The sequence below is a fragment of the Vipera ursinii genome, assembly GCF_947247035.1.
Source record: "Vipera ursinii genome assembly, chromosome: 3".
Classification (NCBI taxonomy): Eukaryota; Metazoa; Chordata; class Lepidosauria; order Squamata; family Viperidae; genus Vipera; species Vipera ursinii.
In genome coordinates this window covers 200070787-200094229 of record NC_139516.1, presented here as the reverse complement: position 1 = coordinate 200094229, position 23443 = coordinate 200070787, and the positions used below count along the sequence as shown (strand labels likewise).

The 23443-nt window shown below is 39.3% G+C and overlaps 1 protein-coding gene across 3 annotated transcripts in view; it reads right to left on the bottom strand.

The window, feature by feature from the left end:
• The window catches only part of FER1L6 (fer-1 like family member 6), a 102856-nt gene that overhangs the window by 9344 nt on the left and 70069 nt on the right, over positions 1 to 23443 (bottom strand). For all 3 annotated transcript variants that reach the window (XM_083360546.1, XM_083360548.1, XM_083360547.1), the window contains 12 exons: positions 22956 to 23078; positions 22247 to 22286; positions 17161 to 17279; positions 15659 to 15790; positions 14403 to 14528; positions 13135 to 13262; positions 7625 to 7795; positions 7244 to 7404; positions 6242 to 6387; positions 4546 to 4634; positions 2741 to 2839; positions 355 to 596 (listed from right to left, as the gene is read on the bottom strand). In XM_083360546.1, coding sequence (XP_083216672.1) covers positions 355 to 596; positions 2741 to 2839; positions 4546 to 4634; positions 6242 to 6387; positions 7244 to 7404; positions 7625 to 7795; positions 13135 to 13262; positions 14403 to 14528; positions 15659 to 15790; positions 17161 to 17279; positions 22247 to 22286; positions 22956 to 23078 — 1576 coding nt within the window. The remainder of the gene's footprint in view (positions 1 to 354; positions 597 to 2740; positions 2840 to 4545; positions 4635 to 6241; positions 6388 to 7243; positions 7405 to 7624; positions 7796 to 13134; positions 13263 to 14402; positions 14529 to 15658; positions 15791 to 17160; positions 17280 to 22246; positions 22287 to 22955; positions 23079 to 23443) is intronic.

The following is a 23443-nucleotide window of genomic DNA, read 5'->3' as shown; positions in this document are numbered from 1 at the left end:
GAGGACCCCAGATTGTTGGGGACCGTGTGCTGACTCTGTAAAGTGCTTAGAGAGGGCTACACAGCACTGTGAAGCAGTATATAAGTCTAAGTGCTGTTGCTATTGATAAGTCTAAGTGCTTGTTGCTATTGCTCAGAGACAGGAATGTTTCCTCCAACTCAGAAAGGAAGGGAGAGCAATGGTTCCTTCCCATTACTGACAAAGGAAAAAAGGCTGGCAGGTGGAAGTGGTGGGGCTTTGAAGAGTGTATGGGGTTTCATGAGAAAATTCCACTTCTGGAATATCACCCAGGTCCTGTTGGAGAGGAGGAGATGTGTAATTGTGGTGCCCATTCAGTGTCCCAGCCCTTCTTACCCAGAAAGTCATCAGAAGACAGTCGTTCAAAGTCCCACACTTGGAGGAGCAGTACTGGAGGCATTTTGCGTTCTGTCTTTTCCAAGGAAAATATGCTCTCCCTCTTGCAGACAACCATTTGTTTTTCAGGTGGGAGATAGCGGAAGGGAAACACAAAGCGCCAGTTGAAATTCCCTTCTCCCGTCAAGGAGTTGTAATGGACATCTGTCTCCTGTCCATCCTCTTCGAGGCCTTTCAACCATCTGTGATGAGTGTGGGGAGAATGACAAAGTGAAATGGGAATTTGCGATCCACAAAGTAGTCAGATCATTGGCATCAAAACCAAGTGTCTTAGGACACTTTGATGGGGTAAAAGCTGACACGAACGCAGGACTTTTGTTCTTCAAGCTCTCTGCTGGCTTCCTGTCAGCTTCCAAGTACAATTCAAAATGCTGTTTTTGATCTTGGAAGTCCTACTTGACTTGGCATCTTCAACAGATTCTGATCAAGTTAGGACTTCTCTGAACACACAAATTTCCACTTTGGGGATGTTCCTAGGAATCAGTTGATGACTTCTATCTTGTATTTGGCTTGTGTATCAATAGATTCTTTCCTGAACTGAAATAGCCTAGAGCATGGGTAGGCAACCTCGGCTCTTTTATGACTCATGGACTGGCTCAGGAATTCTGGGAGTTGAAGTCCATGAGTCATAAAAGAGCCGAGGTTGCCTACCCCTGGCCTAGAGCTTCCCAACCTTGACAACTTTAAGATATGTGAACTTCAACTTCCAGAGTTCTCTTCTGGTCTAGCCATAGAGGTTCCTAATAGTATTGCACAGTAGCCAGAGTTTTGATCTTGACCTAAGAAAGGACCGAGGGATATCTGCAAGGGCAGGGGAGCTAGAGAGTACATGCTAAGAAAGTCAAGATGGCAGCCATAACTATTCAATCAAACCCTGACCTTTTTTTACACACCTTGATACTCCGTGGATGTTCCCCAAAGAACTTAACTTTGCTCCCAAAATCTATACAGTAGGCATACCAGGGAGACTTTGCAAGAGTTTGTTGGAATTGAGGAAATAATAACTTCCAATAAATAAACAAACAGCCAAATACTTTACTAACATTTTGTGCCCAATACACAGAAGAGATCTTACAAATGCCAGATTCAGTGACACCTTCAGCTTTTCTGGAAGGAAAATTGTCTATACCCATGGCCATATTATAGGGATGCGGTGGCTCAGTGTGCTAGGACACTGAGTTTGTCAATCGGAAGGTTGGCAGTTTGGCGGGTCGAATCCCGAGTGCCGCGTAACAGAGTAAGCGCCTGTTACTCGTCCCAGCTTCTGCCAACCTAGCAGTTCGAAAGCACATAAAAATGCAAGTAGAAAAATAGGGACCACTCCGGTGGGAAGGTAACGGCGTTCTGTGCACCTTTGGCGTCTAGTCATGCCGGCCACATGACCACGGAGACGTCCTCGGACAAGCGCTGGCTCTTCGACTTTGAAACAGAGATGAGCACCGGCCCCCTAGAGTTGGAAACAACTAGCACGCATGTGCGGGGGAACCTTTACCTTTTACTTTATGGCTATATTACTTAACATTGTCTGTGCCCCTGTTACTTACCATTTTAAAAACATAAATCAATGATAAACTAGAATTGAGAGAGCCAAGAGAAAGAGAAACAGTTACTCAGCCCTGGGACAGTAGGAAATGTGAGGAAGAGACTCAGAACAGTTCCTTTTTTGACAGTGTTGTCTTTACAAAGGGGCAGTGAAGATTTTGCATAGATTTTCAAAGGTTTGCTCCTATGTGCTTCAGCAATAAAGCAGTATTTCTGGAATCCTCAAAGGGCTACCAGATTTCATAATCATTTAAAGTGACTTTTAATTGTGCTTTTTAATGGGTTAGGGTTCACTCGGTTGACTTTGAAACTTCAGGCGCAGACATTTTTAAAAATCCAGAAAGAAAGCAATGGAAAAACCACTTCCATAGATTTGCAAAAGAAAACAAACAGTATCTGCATAGAGGTAAGCAAAATTCAAAGGAAGCTACCTTTTAACTTGTTTATAAATGTTGGGTGATAGAATTATACAAAAGTGCAAACTGATTAAATTATCTGCAACTGCAACTACATTCTGAGACTACATATGAATTCTCAATTACTTTTGAATTTTAGTCCTAACCCTTATCAGTTCTATGCCTTTTGAATTCTAAGTGGAAGCTGAATTTCCAGAGTTATTGCTGTAAAACATCTCATTGCCATGCTATAAAATGCCATGTTCCCAGCAAACCTGGCAGGGACTCCAGACTGATGAATGGCTTTGATCAAAAATTAATTTCCCCCATGCTAAATAATTGATGTGATCTGCAAGCCACATACCCCAAAAGGGTATAAGCAGACATACCCTTTTACATAGATGTCACTTGATTTTTGTCCTGTGAAGATATTTTCATCCTCCAGAATGACATCTTCAGTATTCCAGATTATTACTCTTAGTTCGTAACTGAGGAGGAGGGAGAGAAAATAAATTGGGAAAAGTCACAAGTTAATGGAATATAAAGTCACACAGGGAGAATGGTAATTTATAATCCCTCACTCTGGTCATATTGTTGATCAGGATTCTGATAATTCTGATGATTGGTTAAAAGATTCTTACATTGAAATGACAGAGATAACATTCAAGTCTTCACAGGCCTTTGGGGTTGGGGAAAGTTGTGGCCATCTGGCTTTCATGGCCAAGGCCGGACTAGAAGTTACAGTCTCCCAATTTCTAGCCTGGTGCCTTAAGGCTTAAACCACTAGTGTCTAGACCAGGGGTAGGCAACCTCGGCTCTTTTATGACTCATGGACTTCAACTCCCAGAATTCCTGAGCCAGCTTGGCTGGCTCAGGAATTCTGGGAGTTGAAGTCCATGAGTCATAAAAGAGCTGAGGTTGCCTACCCCTGGTCTAGACCAAACTGGCTCTCTATTTATTGAACATGCTATATCCCGTGCTTAAATTCACTACAACATAGCTTCTATGAACTAAAGGCTAGACCGAAGTATACAATAATTTTGCATTATTAAATACTGTATAGATCCTGCTTCTTAAAGAGACCAAATTTAAATTAAAACCTTTGGTGCAAATTACATGCTATGAAGATTTTTTTTTAAAAAAATGACTTAATTAACTTCATTCATAGAGAGCTGTGTATGTTTTTTAAAAACCAAATCAATGTTAAAACTAAGCAAAGTTGATATATATTTTTATAAAATTATTTCACTCCCTAATTAATCATTTACCCAAGCTCCTCTCAAAACTTTTTAAATGAGGTCTGAATTTTCTTTGGATGTTATGTCTGGTTCCTATTCATCACATGCTCCTTCTGAACAGTCAATTTGATAATGGCACTTGTTATCTGAAATTGTATTAAATAAGCATTGCCAAATTTCTTCAGGTTGCAACACCTAAGCTGATACGTTTGCATATTTATAATAGTAAAAAAGGGCCAATAAACAAATAAGCAAAGTTCTTTTCAGAAAGCCTTAACTCTAACTTAGATAGCAGCAAATTGGTTTTAATAATTCTGGCGACAACACAATAGAAAATAATATAGCTAAAAACAGATGATAGTTTGCTACTAGTGTAAAAACAAACTTGAAATAGGGATCAATGCTCATGATGCAGAAAAAATATTTGTTGATCTGGGAAGCATTTCTGCCAAGCTAAAAACCTGCAATGGTTATTTTACTAGAAAGAGCAGGAACTCCTCTTAACAATGCAGGAGTTCTTCAAGGAATTCTGCTAGACGAAACAATGTCAGTTAAGGACAGCAAGCGCAAATGAGGGTTAGAAAATGGCGGACACTTTTAAAGTGAAAAGGACATTCAGATCCCTGTCAAAAAAACCCTGGAATTTCTTGCTGGCTAAGGAGCTATTTAACTAACCTTGTCTGCTCTTTAAAATTACAAAGGTTGATTTGTACTTGAACAGGAAAGCAAATTTCAGGGTTTGGAAGCAAAAAGGAAAATCCTCTAAAGTTGTCGTGGCAAACTCTCTTCATTTTGTGTCACAAAAAATAGATGGATATGCTACTATAATAGCAAGGGGACCAGCTCAGCTTGAGGGATTTTTTCCCTCCAACAGGAATTGCTGCCTTATGAAAGATGCAGGACATTAGCAAATGTCTACTTGAAGCTGAAGAAGAAATGCATGTATCATAAATTACCCTTTGGGTTTTCTAGGTGAAATATCAACAGGAGGGCCCGGAAGAGGCATATCTTTAGGAAATATATCCACCCACATCTGCACACGGCCCTTTAGAAGAGAAAACACAACACAGGAAATAAGATTCTAAACTAGCCAAGAAATAATATCATTCCATTCAACTTGTCTCCCTTTCGCACAAGACCTGGGAAGAATTGCCTTGCACATCCTCTCTGCAGTCTCAAAGCTGATCGCTCTGAATCTATGGCACTTCCCTTATTTTATGAGTCTCTTGATCTAATTTCAAAAGCAGCCTTGCAAGTGACTGAGAAGAGGGATCCAGAAAGAGAATAGATGAAGGAAAAGGGGATTTGACAGAGGAAAGGGGAAAAAAAGATGCCAGAAAGAGGACGCATGGTCTTCACTCTGGCCCTGTCTCTTTCTGCTTCAATCATTAACCATCATTAACACACGATTCTGACAGCTATCTCTGAAGGAATGCAGCTGTTGATTGAGAAAGGTTTGCTCAGACTTCCTCTACTGAATCATATTCTCTTCAAATCATGGAAGTACACTTCAAATTCCAACTCCATTACACTTTTAACTAACAACATTAAGATGTTGGATTCTTGTGTTTTCTAAACTCGAAATGACTTTCCTGCAGATGTTTCATTACCAAGCTAGGTAACATCATCAGTGCATAGGAGAGTGAAGTAATATACAGTATATATACTGGCTAGTAAATAATAATAATAATAATAATAATAATAATAATAATAATAATAATAATAATAATAATAATAATAATAATAATAAAGTTGGGAGGGACCTTGGAGGTCATCTAGTCCAACCCCCTGCTCAGGCAGGAAACCTTATACCATTTCAGGCAAATGGCTGTCCAGTCTCTTCTTAAAAACCTCCAGTGTTGGAGCATTCACCACTTCTGGAGGCAGGTTGTTCCGCTGATTAATTGTTCTAACTGTCAGGAAATTTCTCCTTAGTTCTAGGTTGCTTCTCTCCTTGACTAGTTTCCATCCGTTGCTTCTTGTCCTGCCTTCAGATGCTTTGGAGAATAGCTTGGCTCCTTCTTCTTTCTGGCAACCCCTGAGATATTGGAACACAGCTATCATGTCCCCCCTCGTCCTTCTCTTCATTTTATATATAAAATGTATGCTAGCTTGCCTTGCAAGTCTTAGTATATAATTTTCACATTGTTGGATTTTTGCTTCTATTGTTTCTTTCCTGGTGCAGTTTCCTGCTTATCTGGATGTTTGCTATGAAGAAGAATATGCTCCAAACTGCTTTTTTTCCCCTTGATTTGGGGTTGTATCTTAGAAATGATATGTAGATGGGGTTTATCTCTGTGTATCTGTTGATGGCTGATTTGTCAGAATTCCAAATTCCTAAGAATACCCTACCATTTTTGGATTTGGCTTGACCTTAAATGTTAACCATTTCCCTAGTTGTAGTTGTGGTTTAATTTATCTAGGTGTTGAGAGATTAAGGATTTTTCATTATTTTTTCTGACTACCGGGTGACATTCATGGATGCATTCTGCAAATCTTCTATTTTTCCTAATAACAAAACATCAGCAGGAAAATAACCAAACTCAGAAACCAACAGTTCAATCCTGAGTTACATATATTGTCTACTATTGAAAGTAATATAATAAGCAAAGCTTACTTTTTGCCATCTATCAAAGATGTAGCAGCATTTACCTGTTCCATGCCAGGCTTATCTTTGTGATAAAGAGGTCTTGTCTCAATATGGTCAGGCACCAACTTACATCCAACCTCTGGAATTTCATTCCAGGAACGCAAAACTTTCAAAGCAAGGTGTTCATATGATTCCACTGATTCCCCCTCTGAACAAGGAAGAATAGTATAAAAATGAACAGACAGGCCTGAGTTAGAAGGTTAATGTACTGATTAATATCATTGCATCAATTAACACAGTGAGTAATTACACTCTTACGATGAAGGAGGTCTCAACTGGTGGCAGCTTGGAATCTAAGCAGAGTTTGGACTTCTGAAGATGCTATATTAATGTGGTATATAAAAAACAAATGTTCCTATTTGAGTTAAATTGAAGATATTGCCTAGAAGGAACTTTACTAAATAGTAAGTAAAGAAAACAAAAAAATGGGATACCAGCATGAGTGAGCAGCTTGGTCCTTGCCTTTAAAACAATCAGATAAATCAGATTTAATTTGACCCACGTTAAATTCCACCTTTACTCTGGAAAGTATCTAAGTTTATTCCGTCCCTTACTCTGGAAAGTAATATCTTTCCAGTAAGACTGGAAAATGCATGATTTTCCTTATGAAAAAAATGGTGCATATGCCTGCATGCATTTTTAGTTTAACACGACTCCTGGTTTATTCACTGCAATGTCCATATGGCTTTTCAGATCTGCAGGATGATGCTAATTTACCACAGGCTCCCACAGGTTTTCAATTTTTCATTCACAATCCTGGGATTGCTGAAGGTCCTTGACAAAAGTACCAGCCCAGTCTGACTCTGCCTAGCCTTTTAAATCAACCACCATTGCTTAGATCTGCAAGCTAATTGGCAATAAGTTATTATTAATAAACGGTACTAATGAAAATAATAATGCACCACCCAATATTTTTAGATAGTGGCAAAAACACTGTTCCACTTGGGATATACTCTGAGTATTGTTGATGTGGGTAATAATTATGACTGTGCCAATGTAGTTACCATTTTCATCTCCTTGAAAGACAGTCTGTCCGGTAAAGATCTTGTTCCCTATTTGTATCTTTCCAGGTTGCATGATTGGCCCATTCAGTTTGTTATCTTTGCATAACCTGCTCAAGATTTCAGTTGGTTTGAGTGCGTCTCTCCAAGCATTGTATCCTTCACTAAAATTTCAAGGAGAGGAGAGGATTATAGAGAGAGAAGAAGCTGAGAAAGAAGCTCATTTCAAAGCGTGTGTCAAAATTAGCTCTGCCACACTGTACAAAACTTACACAAACATTTACACCCTCAGCAACCTCTAGTTTCCTCTAGAAGTTTCTGAACCTGCATAATTTCCATATCCATCAGTTACTTCCTAGACTGAATGTCCTAGAGGGACCTTACATTTCATATTGGCTTTGTAATCCACAAGTAGCTCTGTGCCTGCTGTAGAAGCGGTTTTCTAGGTCAATTTTAGTTTCTCCAATGAGGTCATCTGAACCGATCAAATCATGGTCATAGATCAGGACCGAAAGCAAGGATTCTTTAGGGAAAGTTGCCTGAATTTCAAATGACCTAATGCAAAAAGATTTTAAAAAATAATGTCACATTCAATAACCATTGGACTGCAATCCTGAGCATACTTAAGAACAAGACTCACTAAAATCAAGACAGGTCGTTAGTGATGTAGAGTGGAGGTGACGTTACCATATTAGCTAACAGTGTACGTCCATGTGAAGAATTATATTAGGTGTGGTTTTCCCAAGTTATCCTACAGAGAGGGGAGGGAAGTTTGTTTTAATGGAGGCTGATGGACATTCAGATGGGAAGAACGCACTAGAAAGCAGCCTCTAGAAAAGATGGAGGAAAAAAAATAATTGCATTCAAAGTTTCCATTTATGATGGGCTTCATTTACGTTAGTTCAATTTTTCTTGGAAAACCCTAGCTGGTATCGCCACAAAGGGATAACTAATCAACAACACAAAACAACCGGATAGTATCATTCAAGGAAAATATAAGAAAGAAGAAGCAACAAATTAAGCAAGGTAACCAGATGAAAATTAACAGGTGGAACTCTTCAAGCTTAGTCACACCGGTTGGCAAAGTAATTATAGACATCTCTATTTTTAGCACAGACAGCAATAAAATCTCTGAGTTTTCTTTATGGACACATTCAGGGCTTTTTTTTCTCATAGAACGCTCAGAACGGAGTTCCGGCACCTTTTTTGGATGGAACCTTGTAGGGTAGGCAAGGCGGGTTGTATGACATGTGTGAGTTCCGGCACCTTTTTCTTTTACAAAAAAAGCACTGGACACATTCATGTAGTTTTCTTGATGATAGTTATCTTCCTCTGGGATTTATTTATTTTTTTTACTTCCCAGTCTAGGCTACAGTTTTGGGATCCCCCAGCAGTCTTCCATCCAAAGATCTGGCCTGATTCCTATACCAAATCTAGATCACCTTAGTCAGGTGCTTTTACCTGCTGAGGTTGACTATACATGGCTTAATACTCTGCAGAAGTCTACACTTTAAATAAAGGGAATCCGTATGTTTGTGGAAATGCCCATATCCTGCACCCAGAATTGAACCCCCAGAAAACTAGGGAATTCATGGGAATACAATCCCACTCACTATGATGGCTACCAGGTTGGCAAAGACTACAAAGACCAAAGAACATTGTTTGGAAGCTTAGTGACAATATTTACAATGCTGGCTTTAAATATGGTCTCATAACATCCATTTTCCTTCTTTGGGCTCTCTTTTCCAAAGTGTTGGTTCATCTAAACATTTCTTGTGAGGACTGACTCTTATTAATCAAGGTTGTTTGGAATTTATTTAGGTGGGGTCATGCTCTTCCTGGAGAATTATTACCTTTCAGCCTCTAAATTAAACTTTACAAATTTGAAAAAGATTATGAAGCGTGGCAGGCATTCAACTTTAAATATATATATATATATTTCATTGGTTTTTTGCAATAACAATCTTTAGTGTTTAGTAAACAGCGTGTTGTCTGGGTTTGTATATTTGAAAAAACAACCAATAATAATTAATTTCTATAATTCCATGATCAATATATTATTTAATAGTATGTTTCCTTGATCTTCCCTTCTTCCAATGGTATTCTCCTTTGTCAACATTAGATAAATGTAATATTTTCAATACTGTGTTTGTACAGATAACAATGACATCCACATATAACATCTTTTCTAGTTAATTTATGTTCAATTGTATTTGTAAAAGTCATCTTGTTAGGTCACTATGTGTCCTGTTTTCAAAATTCTTATTTAAACTTGATTTCCCCTCAGTATTCAAACCGTTCTTATCAGTCATAGTTTTCTCAAAATTAATTACCTAAGTATCCAAACTTTTCATTTACATGCCCCTTCCCAATATTTTCATATTTCATATATTATAAAGATACCATACTACTTATATGTCTTATACCTCTAACATCCACATATAACATCTTTTCTGAGTGGCTTATATTTCAACTATAATTATAAAAGTCATCTTGTTGAGTCACTATATGTCCTGTTTTCAAAAATCTTATTTAAGCTTACTTTCCCCTCGGTATTCAAATCCTTCTTCTCAGTCATAATTCTCTCAAATTTAATTACCGGTACCTTTAAATGTCTAAACTTTCCATTCACATACCTCATCCCAGTATTTTAACATTTTATATATTATAAAAAATACTATACTACTTATATCTCTTATCCCTCTTACTATAGGGCCCCTTTATATCCAAAATTATCTATTCTTTTAACCATATTCAAACAAATGTTTAGTCATGTAGTACTCCATCTGGTAAGTCGAATCAGATCTCTTAAGTCTAACTCTAGCCTTCTTCTTTTGCCAAACAGCTTTCCAAGTTAATATATTCCACTCGCCAGGAAGTTCCTGTATTTTTGTAGGTGTTCCTGGGAGTGTAAAGGATAGGTTGAGTAGGATGTACACTTTTTGTCTCCCAGACTCTGATGATTTTCCTGGCAGCTCTATAATCCATTTTGTTAAATCTTCTTTCTTTCCCCCGAATTTGTTTTGAAGTCTTGTCAGATAAAATATTTTTTCCATTTTCATTGTTGTAGTAAAATCTTGTAGATTTTTTTCTGTTTGTGTTAAGTTATAATTCTCTTCATTTGTAGCTTCCCTATTTAAGTCACTTTTTTCTAGTTTGTGTTCTGTTATCTAATTTGTTTGTTCATTCTTTATCATCATTTTCTGAGAGTTTTTTAATTCTAAGTTTAGGTTGAAGATGTGCTCATTTATGCCATCAAAGTTGTTTTTGATCTCATTGTGGTTTGAAACTTTTGTCATTTGAATCTGTTGTAGCATTGCGTACATTTCTTCCTGAAAAGTACTTGTCTCATCTTGGAGTATTATTCCTGCAGATCTCTGATGTTCCAGGCTAAATCTTTCAGAAGGGAATAATTGGTGTGGTTTCCTGTCTCTTTTAGATAAATATGCAATTTCCATTTCGTCTCCCCCCTCCAAATAATCTTTCACCAATTCCATAGTCTCTGTAGTTAGCCTTATTGAGTCAGCCAATCTCAAAATCCAACCACCAAATCTTATTTAGTTTTTATCTTTATATATAGTTTTTTAATCCAATGAGTTTCCAGTTGTCAAGGTATCAATGAAAGCAGTATTTATAACAATTCTTCTATTCAGGGGTCAGTTATCAACCAGTCAGAATTGTAATCCAGAGTGTTTAGCCACCTTGAAGCCTTCTAGTAAGTTGCCCCCCTGGAAGATTAGCCAGAAGTCAATTTTTTTCTTTTTCTGCAAACAATTCTTGAGCTTAGACAACAGTTAAAGCTTTCTTCTTCTGCATACATTTTTAAGCTTATAAATTGCCCAGTATATTTTCTTTCTTTGTTCTCAGCTGTTTTCTATTTGGCTGAAGATTATTAAAGTTCAAGGGACCAGGTTATTCTTTGTTTCTGGGCGTTTTGCCAGTTTCTGAGTCAGAGTTACTGTTACTCTGAGTTACTCTGATTCTCCACTAGATGTCAGTAGTTATTTATTTTCCAACTTTTAAAAAAAATGTTTTATTTTTTTATAAATTCATTAACACTCTTTAGGGTATAAAGTCTTAACAGTTTTCTTAATTTTCAGATTTATCCAGACTATAATGTTAGTAATTTCATTCCAGTATATTTCTTTCCCCCTTAGAAGGTAATTTACCATTCCATTTAGTCCCCTCCCTCACTTTTGGAGGATTTCTTGCTTTGGGGATTTTTTCCAGGGAATCAGTTACAAAATAGAAAAGAGAAGATTGATATTCTCACCCAGTTTCAAGCACACTGTTCACCGTTGTTCTGGTTTGTGCTTTTGTACTTCGGCTGCTTGTAGCTTGAGCTAGACACTGATGTGCAGCTAGCCTTTCTCCTGTCAGGTTGGAGGGCTTCCCCCAGATCAAGCAGATTGAGCGCCATCATTCTGCGATCATCAGGGCACCCCTCCTTCTTTGTCATCTTTCCTGGGTGACTTTTGACTCTTTTAGGGTCCCCTGGCAGGGCGAAATCAGCCGTGGGGTGTGGAGCCTCACGATCCCTCAGCTGGATCACTACAGGGTGGAACTGGAAGTCCTTTGGCATTTTTATTCTGGGTGATTTAACATGGAAACACTCTTGTTTTCTTACCAAAAATTACTGAAAATATGATTGAATCATGTAAGCCATCTCTCTGAATTCCTGATGTCATGCCTCTTAACAGCATTTCTGTGCATGGAAAATTGTTTGTTTTATGTATCAATAAAGCCATGTAACTATTATTAATGGAGCATATTAAAATCACATAAGAGATGGTGATACAAGAATCAGTGCATTCTTGTATCAGAATGCACTGATTCAAATGCAACCATGGGTCCTGCTGTTGTTATTGTACAAGCATTTACTCTTCCTCCAATCCAGGGGTCCCCAACCCCCGGGCCGTGGACCAACACTGGTCTGTCACCTGCCAGGAACAGGCTGCGTAAGCAAGTGAAGCAGTGAGCAAATCCATGCTCCCCCGTTCCATGGAAAAACCGCCTTCCACAGAATGGTCCCCTGTGCCCAAAAGGTTGGGCGTTGCCACTCTAACCTACAAGAGGAGTGAAGTAATCTCTAGACCAAACTAATAATTCTGCAATGTGTTGCAAGCATAAAAGGTAAAGGTTCCCCCGCACATGCGTGCTAGTTGTTTCCAACTCTAGGGGCCACTGCTCATCTCTGTTTCAAAGCCAAAGAGCCAGCACTTGTCTGAGGACGTCTCCATGGTCATGTGGCCGGCATGACTAGACGCCAAAGATGCACGGAACGCTGTTACCTTCCCACTGTAGTGGTCCCTATTTTTCTACTTGCATTTTTATGTGCTTTTGAACTGTTAAGTTGGCAGAAGCTGGGACAAGTAACAGGCACTCACTCTGTTACGCGGCACTTGGGATTCGACCCGCCAAACTGCCGACCTTCTGATCGACAAGCTCAGCGTCCTAACCTACTGAGCCACCGCATCCCTGTTGCAAGCATAGGATATATCTAATGCAGAAAGTTGCATAAGAAAAACAAATATTTTAATTACAGAAGAGTGACTTTAAACTTAAGAGATATTCTTAAGAGAATATCACTTTAGACTTAACAGATATTCAAATGATTTGTCATTATGCCATTGTGTCAAAATAATCACAAAGGTAGACAGCTATTAAGATGTACACCCAAAAGGGTGAGACTTGTATCATAACACATTCAACATCTTGCCAATTATACCTCTCTCTGCATAGATAACTATGGATTAGATAGTACACATAGTTTTTGAGAACCAAGATTTACAAACTGTGACATTTCAACATTTAATAAATACAACTGAAGGGAAGAAAAATATCAAAAGTAAACTCATTGATCGTGAAACACTATGCACATTTAACGAACTCACCGCCCAAAAATGGGATTTAATTGCTTTGGAATATATTTGTCTCGGTCCTTAATTTCTGTTTTCCCCAATTTCAGCACAATATAAGGATCAGATTTACCATCAGGATCAGCAGGACTAAGATTAAACGCCTGCAAAAAAATGGGAAAAATATTATTTAATAAATGCTCTTCTGTAGATTAAAGATGGTTTTCAAAGAAAAGCCTTCGGCAAGGGTTGGACCTGAAGACCTCCAAGGTCCCTTCCAGCCCTAGGATTCTATGATTCTGTGAACCAAGGTGGGCTCTGAGGGCACCAATCATACAAGGGCAACAAAAGAGGCACACTGCGGCCTGCCCTTCCTTTTACTCTCCCTCACCCTGAAACAACGTCTCTATTGATTTGGCAGCACACAAGTAGAATACATAAACAAGATAAACCACATTTTTTTCTTTTTCCAGGGTCATGCTGCATCTATGAAGGGCAGATGTGCAAACTCAGAAAAAGTCGTGCAGTTTAAGGAGTGACTGACTGGTCCTTTTCCGTTCTTCTCCTTCAGATCTGAACTCCTCCCAATTCTACCATTTATACAAGATTTCCAGTGTTTCCCCATTGAGTAAGAGGAAAATGTTCTAATTTAAAATAAAAAATGAGACTAAATCTGACTTTCCCAAATATATTCCCATTATAAGAGAAGCTTCTGTTTTCCTACTGGTTTTCTAGAGGCTGAGGATTATTTTCAATTTGCTCTTGCTTCTGTTTTGAGCAATCTGTTCTGAGCAAGAGCTGGCAGAAGAGATGTGTGTTTGTTTGTGTGTGTGTGCACGCGCGTGGTATTCTTGCGCAATCTCTCCATCACTCTAAAATAGTATTTCACAACCTTGATAACTTTAAGATGGGTGAACTTTAACTCCCAGAATTCCTCAGCCAGCACATGTCAGGTGCAGAAAATCAGATCCACACATGAAGGTCCAATTAAACTGATTTATTGCTAATCATGCCTAGGCACAGAAATCTACTCAACTGACAGCAGTGGCGTTAGATGAAGATCAGCGGAATTCAAAGGAAGTTGAATTTAGTTCGGTTGTGACAACATAGGGATTCTAGATTGATCCCTCTTTTAACTCCACCCCCAAGGTCTGCCACTCCTCCTACAAGTAGATGTGCAACTTATTTGCTCTTTATATGTCTTTACATCTTCGTAATTTTGGAATTCTTTTTTGCACTGGAACCATGGAATCTTTTTTTTAACTTAAAAGAAGAATTTGACAGGAGTTTAAAGGGATACTTACCGCCACAATGTATACTCTGATTAGAACATTCACTGACTGATTTGGGGGTAGGCCTTGCAGAATTCTGGGGGAACCTCCGTCGCCTGAGGAACAGTCTTCAGGAGTTTTGTATATGCAGAAGCAGCCCTTTGGTAAATATATGTAACATGGCTAAATTACTCATGTCAAGTAACCTCAGGAAATGCAGACAAAAAAACCCCAATCATTTTTGAAATTATTCCCCCTTAATATTGTGTTGGTGCTCTTCTTTCATTTCTTGTAAAGGACGATCTTATTTAATATTTTAGTCACTTCTGGCGATATCTCGGCATTGTTATTTTAAGTCTAGTATTAAAAGGAATGAAACAGATGTGGAAGCAACTCTGCAATGAACGTTCAGATTTTCAGATTTGTTTATCTGCTGTTAGGTTGCTTACCTTAGTCTGGCAATTATAAGATTAACAATCTTAGAACAACAGGCCAGTGCTGTATTTTTGTTGACTTGCCAAAGTAAAAAATTAAGCAAATTTAAGATGTGTGGACTTTGGATGGTTTGTCATTCATGCTGGCTGGGGAATTCTGGGAATTGAAATCTACACATCTTAAAGTTGCTAGGGTTGAGAACAATGGTGTATTTCGTAAAATAGTATGGCTTAAACTTGATGTACTGTAAGCTTAAGATGACTTAGAGTCCAAATAGGAAAAGGGAGGGAGGGAAGGAAGGAAAGAAGGAGGGAAAATCAAGGCCACTCTAAAAACTCAAAACTTGGAAAATTTTCAACATATTTTATTTAATCTTATCTACTTTGTAAGCAATCTATGGCAGCCTTAACACTCCCCAAATTGTTCAATCACTTATATAGGTTACCCACTTTTGTTCTGAGAATTATCTTTATTTGTCAATCAGTGAAGAGCTACAAAATATTTGACCTCGTTTTGCTGCAGCATTGTGAGGAGTTTGGCTTATTTATCAATATACCCCTCTGTCCACTTCTCAATATTTACATATACAGTAAGTCACTGTTCCTCAGCCTCAGCAACTCAGCAAGATGTGTGGACTTCAACTCCCAGAATTCCTCAGCCAGCAAAGATCATTGAGGAACAGAGCCGACTTGATTTTGGGGGAAAGCAGGACTGTCAATCTATGTAGATAAGGCCATCTATGTTTGCACACTGGGAAGATTGAAGCAGTACACAGCCTAATGAGTGACATGAACATTTGTAAAACACTGATCCTTGACATATCACACATATATTTCGTCCGTCTTTAACCATACCTTAAATTTCCCGACAATCCTGTCTTCAAAATCAGTATGATCTTCCTCAGTAATTTTGCCTCGAAAGAGTTCAAATGTTTTTACCCAGTCTTCAAAATTGTCGAACTCACTCTCCAAATCACCCTCATAGACCTTGGGGGGAAGGGGTGGGAAATGGACCAAAATTCATTACTAAGGAAAAAAAGGACAGTTTTTTCCCCTTTTCTCTATTAATGTATTTAATTTGCATGTATTCTGTTTTTTCCCATTTCTTTTTTTGCTATTTTGTTACTATATTTTAGGAATACATGGCTTTTATTACTCTTTTTCTTTTATATTTCTTATATAAACGTTCTTATATGCCCTGAGAATCTGAATTACGCTATACCGGTAGTCCTTGACTTATGACCACAATTGAGCCCAAAATTTCTGTTGCTAAGTGAGACATTTGTTAAATGAGTTTTGCCCCATTTTACAACCTTTCTTGCCACAGTTGTTAAGTGAATCACTGCAATTGTTAAGTCAGTAATACAGTTGTTACAGTAAGTGAATCTTGCTTCCCCATTGACTTTGCTAGTCAATAGGTCACAAAAGGTGATCACATGACCTTGGGACACTGCAGCCGTCATAAATGCGAGTCAGTTGCCAAGAGTTTGAATTTTTTTCACATGACAATGGGGATGCTGCAATGGTCATAAGTGTGAAAAACGGTCATGCATCACTTTCTTCAGTACCGTTGTAACTTAGAATGGTCACTAAATGAACAGTTGTAACTCAAAGGCTACCTGTAGTTCATAAATTTATCAAATAAACAGACCAACACCTTTCAGTGTAGCAGCGCACTGTATAAAGCATATTTAATGATGTTTCCTGTCAGTTTTGTTAAACAAGCTTCCATATTCCGAAATTTGAAACAATCATTGACACAAAATAAGATGTACATTCTTGCTTTCATAATATAAATCTTTTTTTGATCCAGAAGATCTGTTTTTATGTGCCCCATTTTATTCAGAAGGGTTATCAGGCATGGAAGATCAGGTCCACACATGAAGGTCCAATTAAACTGATTGCTAAAACATCTATCCACGGGAATCTTCTCAAATAACAGTTAACACTTGTTTGGAGTTAGATAAGGGTGAAAGAAATTCAAGGGAGATTGTACTTAGTCTGCTTGTGGCTACATAGTGATTCTAGGCAGATTCCTCTTTTAACTCCTCCCCTGGGTTCTGCCAGGCCTTCTCCTATAGGAGTGCAGAATTAGAGCTGGTTTCATTTCACACCATCTGTCCCGCATTCCACAAACAGTTGTGCTAGAGTTCCAAACTGGGATTTCAGTTTTCCAAATGAAAGCAGTATGAATATGAAATATTCTCAGACCTGAATGTATCATAATTAACTTTACCATCTGTCCCGCATTCCACAAACATTGTGCTAGAGTTCCAAACTGGGATTTCAGTTTTCCAAATGAAAGCAGTATGAATATGAAATATTCTCAGACCTGAATGTATCATAATTAACTTTACCTCCATGGTGGCTAGCCTGGGAGACACCTCTTTCACTTGGGCTTTCAGCAGTTTCTCCTTCTTCTTTTTATCTGGCTCATCTTCAGTGCTAAAGCTTACAGAGTTTGTCGTGTCCTTTGCTATATAAATGCAAGTACAGTTATTGTGGTTGGAATGGCTCTGTCAAAAATAGAACTGCTAGGTACTATGGACTGTACAAATCCAGACAAAATTCCGGTTAGACGGGCAACTCAAAGTTTCTGTTTGCTCCCATTATATTTCTGCGCCCAGGATGAAACTCAAGGCTACTATCACTGAAAGTGCAACTGACGCTGGCAACCTCACCACATAAATGACTGTAAACATTGTCCTGAAAACATGGCATTCTCTAATATCCCATCTTGGGAGTGGGGCGCGCGCTACAGAATCATCATTAAAGCCGTCATTAAGTTTAACCTTGGGCATTCTAAGGGGTAAGATTGTCAGCTGCCCCCCCACCCCCCCTTAGACCATTATCAAAGAAGGACTCTTGGACCCATGGGCATAGAAAATATACTTTACTAGAGCCAATTGGCTACAATGTAGCCAGGGCTTTTTTTGTCATAGAATGCTCAGAATGGAGTTCCGGCACCTTTTTTGGATGGAACCTTGTAGGGTAGGCAAGGCGGGTTGTATGACATGTGTGAGTTCCGGCACCTTTTTCTTTTACAAAAAAAGCACTGAAAGTAGCAAAGCCAAATCTGGTGTTTCGAGCCCAAAGCATATAGTTAACATTCCCCTTTAGGTCCCAGCCCTGCCCTGGTTATTGGTGAGTGTCTAATAGTATTTAAACTAATTATTTTGGTAACAGTCCCCAGCTGCGTGGGCCAGCAGGTGTTGCATTCCATTCGGTGACCTTGGAGCAGCCTGCACGAAGACTTTCACTTTCCTTTCCTCTATCCTTCCCCCTTTTATCCCACCCCTCAGCTCCCTCCCCTCCACCCATTTTTTATGGCAGTCTGGCATCTGTTTAAGCAGGACTGGTGCAGCAGGATGGCAGGTCTGACGGGCAGGGCTGAAAACAAGGTGATCACCACGGCTAGCTGGAGAGGATTCGATTGCACCACAAATGCCTGGATTTTGATATATTTTTTTTAGCCCACTCTTAACGCCCGTGAGTTTCAATATAATTGATTTGGTTTTCAGGGCTATCTTTAAACAGCAGGGTCCTTGGGACTCTCCAACGTTCGGTTCTACAGTCATACAAGTAAGCTCAGAGAGCACCAAGGGCCCGACTGTTCAACCCTGAGCTTCAAATATTCTCTCCTATCGACATTTTTAAACATCTGACCTACTTGGAAAGACTCATTGCGGGACTAAGTAAAATGCTGGTCCCCAGAATCGTCTTCTGAGACCTATACAGGCTCACTATCCCATCCTATTTACTTTGTAGATTTAAAAAATATAGACGGCCACAAGCCGCTCAGCAAAAGTCAAGTGTCAGATCCATTTATATCATATTCATAAATGTATGTTTAAAACGTTGTTCCTGGATTCTGCCATCTTCCGAGGAGGAGGGAACGAATGTGTATTGAGCCTGTATTAGGCATTTCAAAGGAAAAGAGAAGCCTTTTGAACTGGGGGAACAAAAGGGAGGTTTAGGGCAGGTAGCATCTGGCTTGTGTCTAGGAAGAGAGCAATAAACATAAAAGGTCCTAAGTTCCTTTTTCCCACGAGAGGGATGATACAAGGTAAATGATGGGGGACTGACCAAATGGGGTTAAGGGGGGGGGTTGAACCAGGAACTCTTTATAAGGTTTTAGTTTGTAGAACAATATTAAGTCCTGTCTTGTATTCCTACAACCAAGCATGTCATAGTAAAGATTCCTTTTGGACTAGATTTGGCTCCAAGAGTCTTCCTAAGACGTGGTTTGGGGTGGGTCCTGACATCAAGTTTCCTGCACCATAACACTCCAAGGTCCCAGCTAAGTAAATTTCAAAAATAAAAATTGGGCTTTCTGAGTCACACCCTCAGAAAAAAAGATAATAAGTACACTGGAATGGTTGGAAGCAAGCTTGGGCCTTAGAGGAAAGAGCTGGGAACACCAACACTAGTATTCTTTCCAAAATGTGGACTTCTTTTGATTGGCCACAAGATCCATCATGGCCGCTCTTGTGCCACGGTGCCCCTCCCATGCAATATCCATGATATGAGGGCTCCCCATTTTGAGTAGGTCAGAATGCCAGCACAAAGGTTCCAATAAAGGAGAATATTTGTAGCTCAGGGTTGAAATGAGGGGCCCTTGGTGCTTTCTGAGCTTGGTTGTTTTCTTGCAGACGTTTCATTACCCAAACTAGGATTGGGATTGTTGTCCCATTGCTTTCCTTCTTCCTTCTGTCTCTCAGCTCCTAAATAAGCCAGCTTTTTGAGGTATGCCTGAAGTACTGGAGATTTTTTTTTTTGGCCACAGGACTGGCTGTCCACAATATAGTGACACAAGCTGGAACTGCTTTATATATGGCTTTTGTCAAGTACAGTGGAAGCCAACGAGGACCTTCACTGTGCTCCAGTTTCGTCACTGTAAGCTAGAAGACTTCGAACCTGGCAACTTGTGGAAGTCCACCAGTCTTAAAGTTGCCAGGTTAGGAGATCCCTGCTGTAAGCTCAGCTAACTAATGCCAAAAAAACCCGGCTCCAGTTTTGCTTATGTTCAGGCCCACCTGTGCTGTACATTTCCATATTTTCACCGGCATAGCATTCACACTCTTCACACCATACTCCTTTGTTTTTCACACTCCTTTTTGATTGAAATAGCTCTTCATAAATAACCCCGCTATTTAAACAGCCTTTGATTTTAGGTCTGGCAAAATATTTCAGATTCCTTCATACCAGCATTCAGATATTCCAAGCCAACATCTGATGCCTAGGGCCATAATTTCTATGAAGGCCTGTTCTGTCTTTACCAAGACAACAGGAGGAACAATGGCACATGGTGTCAGTGTTTCCAGGTAGACAAACAGGAAACGTGACAAGATGACCTAATTCTACTTTATTGTAAAGCTATCAATCTTAACAGAATCTTGCAGGTCTGAAGGTACAAATCTCAAGCTGTTTCCTTTACAGCCTGAGAAGGGTCCCTTCTGAATCTCTTTCTCCATCTATTATACAGCTGTGGGCTATGCCCTCTCTTATCTGAGCATTCCCTAGGCCAGGGGTAGGCAACCTCGGCTCTTTTATGACTCATGGACTTCAACTCCCAGAATTCCTGAGTCAGCATGGCTGGCTCAGGAATTCTGGGAGTTGAAGTCCATGAGTCATAATAGAGCCGAGGTTGCCTACCCGTGCCCTAGGCATTATCTCTTTGCCCGCTCTCCAAGATCTTTCCCACATACCATAACATATAGGCTGCTAAACAGCAGAACTCCATTCAAAATGAAGGCAAAATTATACTGAACATGAATATAGAATTAGAAAGAACAACTCTGTATAATTTGGCTAACTGATTAAAAGACTTCACTTGGGGGCAAATGCAAATAACCTGCATAATTAAATCTCCCAGAGGCTCTGCTGTGTCAGTGATGTAATGATTATCATTCCACTCACCTTCACCAGCTTCCCAGCTAATAACAAAAATACAAAAAATAAGATTATGTGCCAAGGCACCATCTTCTTAATAAAACTTCTCCAAGATGCTATACCAGGGGTCAGCAACTTGAAACAGTGAAAGAGCCACTCAGAACCGGTTCCCTCACAAAAGGAAAAACTGGGAGCCGCAAAAAATGTGTGCGCATGCACGTACATGCGCACATGCGCAGAACAGGGTTTGACTGAAGAGTGGAGCCAAGGCGAGATATGCACCTACCCTGCATATTTGAATTGATTGGTTGAACTTTTTTAGTCCCACTTTTTTGTTTTTTGGACTGCACATGGCAGAGGACTGGGAGCCGCAGGAGATGGCTGAAAGAGCCACATGCGGCTCCGGAGCCGCGGGTTGCAGACCTGTGTGCTATACTGTATATAGCTTGATTTAACCCACTCCTTTCCTGCAATCCCTCTCTCTGCTCATTTACGCTAGAACTTTAGATTAATTTTTCAGATTTAGGGCCAAAGTAGATAATGAATACCCAGTATTTCTCCATTTTTTCTTCGCCAGAAGTGACTACAGAGGTGTACATCAAAGCACAATCAGAGGGAGGGAAAAACAAACATTACCCTTCCTAAGTTAGAAAGCTCTATGAGAGGGATGGCCAAATAGCCTCACATACCATGTGAATGCAAAAAGAGGGTCTATAACCCCCAGCCTGTTTTCTGTAGCCATGAATTCCATCTATGAAATTGTAGTACGTAAGAATGAATACATAGGTGGCAACTTCTCCAGGAAGAAGGATCTTGGAAAAAAAACATTTCCTTTGTCACTCAGAATCTCCTTCTATGTGGAGATGCCTTAAGTATGCCTTTTGATATCTACATAGAGACTTTTCTGAAATGTGCTAAACTTCTGAATCTTGTTAGCATGATGGCTGGGGAATTCTGGGTGTTGAAGTCCACTGGGTCTTCAGTTTGCCAAGGTTGGACACCGCTGCTGTAGACCATCCACATTTGCTTCCAACATACTTAAGGTAAAATTCTTTTGCATTCCAGTAGTCCTGTGTTCTCTATCTATCTGTTTCAGCGGATCTAAGGAACTCTAAATGACCCATGGGACTCCCAAAACTGCTTCTTCAAAGGGCAACTGGACTTTGTTTTTCCTTGAAGACATTTTGCTTCTCATCCAAGAAGCTTCTTCAGTTCTGAAAAACCAAGTCCAGTTGCCTTTTGAAAAAGCACCTTTGGGACAACCATGACCAGGATGTTTGAGAATCTCCACTGATACCCTATGGGACAGTATACAGCAGGTGACAGGAATAAAGAAGAACTGCCATGATAATGGACTTTTCTTTCTCCTTCTACAAGTAAGATTTTCAGTGGGATCAAAAGTTCCTTTTCTAGGGAAAGAGATATTCTGTAGGCAAACAGATAACTTAGAATATATTGCAATATTGACTGAGTATGAGTATTTTTGAGAGAATGGACTGTTACCCTTTACTATGAAAAACATTATTGATAAAAACATAAATATTTACTTACATGTTCCTGGTTTTCCATCATTGAAATCTAAGACTTTTGCCTTTTGAAATAAATTGAAAAGTTTAGATAACTATGAAAATACAGAACACGTTACTTAACTGCAATCCAGCTTCAATATATTTACTTTCTCTTATTTAATTATTTAATTAGGAATGAAGGCAAATATACATGTCGCAGGATAATGTCGCAGGATCCAATCTGGATCGGTCACCAGAACCAGAGATTTTGTTTTCCGAGCTTTCAGATTCATGCTGGAGTCAATCTTCAGGGAACCTTTCTCTAGCAGAGTGTGTGTGGGTTCTGTGTGCCTGTTGTATGTGGCTTTTTAGATGTTGATTGGGGTGTTGATGGCTGGCTATTAAGTCATTGGCTGTCCTTGGCTTCTGCTGATTAGCCCTAGTCTTCTAGGTACTTAATAAACTGGTGGTAAATCAGGACTCCTGTTGACTGACAAGGGACCCATTTCCCAGATTTCAATCACTTCCCTGTCTGTTTTTGTGCCTGCTCGTCCAACCATCTTAGTAGCTGCAAAATTGAATGTATGTCCTTGTTTACTGCAATGTGAAGCTACCAATGAGTTCAGGATTTAATTAGGAATACTTTTCTTTGCTGCAAACTCCTGGAAAGGAGCTATTCTTTAACTTTAACCCTAAAAAAATGTATATTACATAGAGACATAGATTAAAATGTGCATTATGAATTTGCCTACCTTTTGTGCTTTTTCTACCGAAGCATAATACTTTGACCACCAGTCAATGACATTTTCAGCAGATTCATCAGCAAGAGTTCTTTTTTTCCTCTTGGTAGAGCGGTAAATTGATTTTGTGCGGTCCTTAAAAAAAGTTACAGGGAAGAATGACTTTTGCTGGGAGTAATTGTTTTTACAAAAATGTAGTTTTGCATCTATTTTTAATTATAGCAACACAGCAATTCCTAACAAACGTTTCCAATTTACACAAATGTCTATGACAAAGAAATACAAAATACGGATGTTTTAAAACTGGATCTCTTCTAGAATGATGAATCATAGGCCAATATGATCTAGTCTAATGGTTAAAGCACCAGTCTAGAAACCAGGAGACTGTTAGTTCTAGTCCTCTTTTAGGTATGAAAGGCAATGGATGACTTTGATCCAGTCACTCTCTCTCAGCCTAACCCACCTTGTAGGGCTGTTTTAGTGGGAGACATAGGAGGACA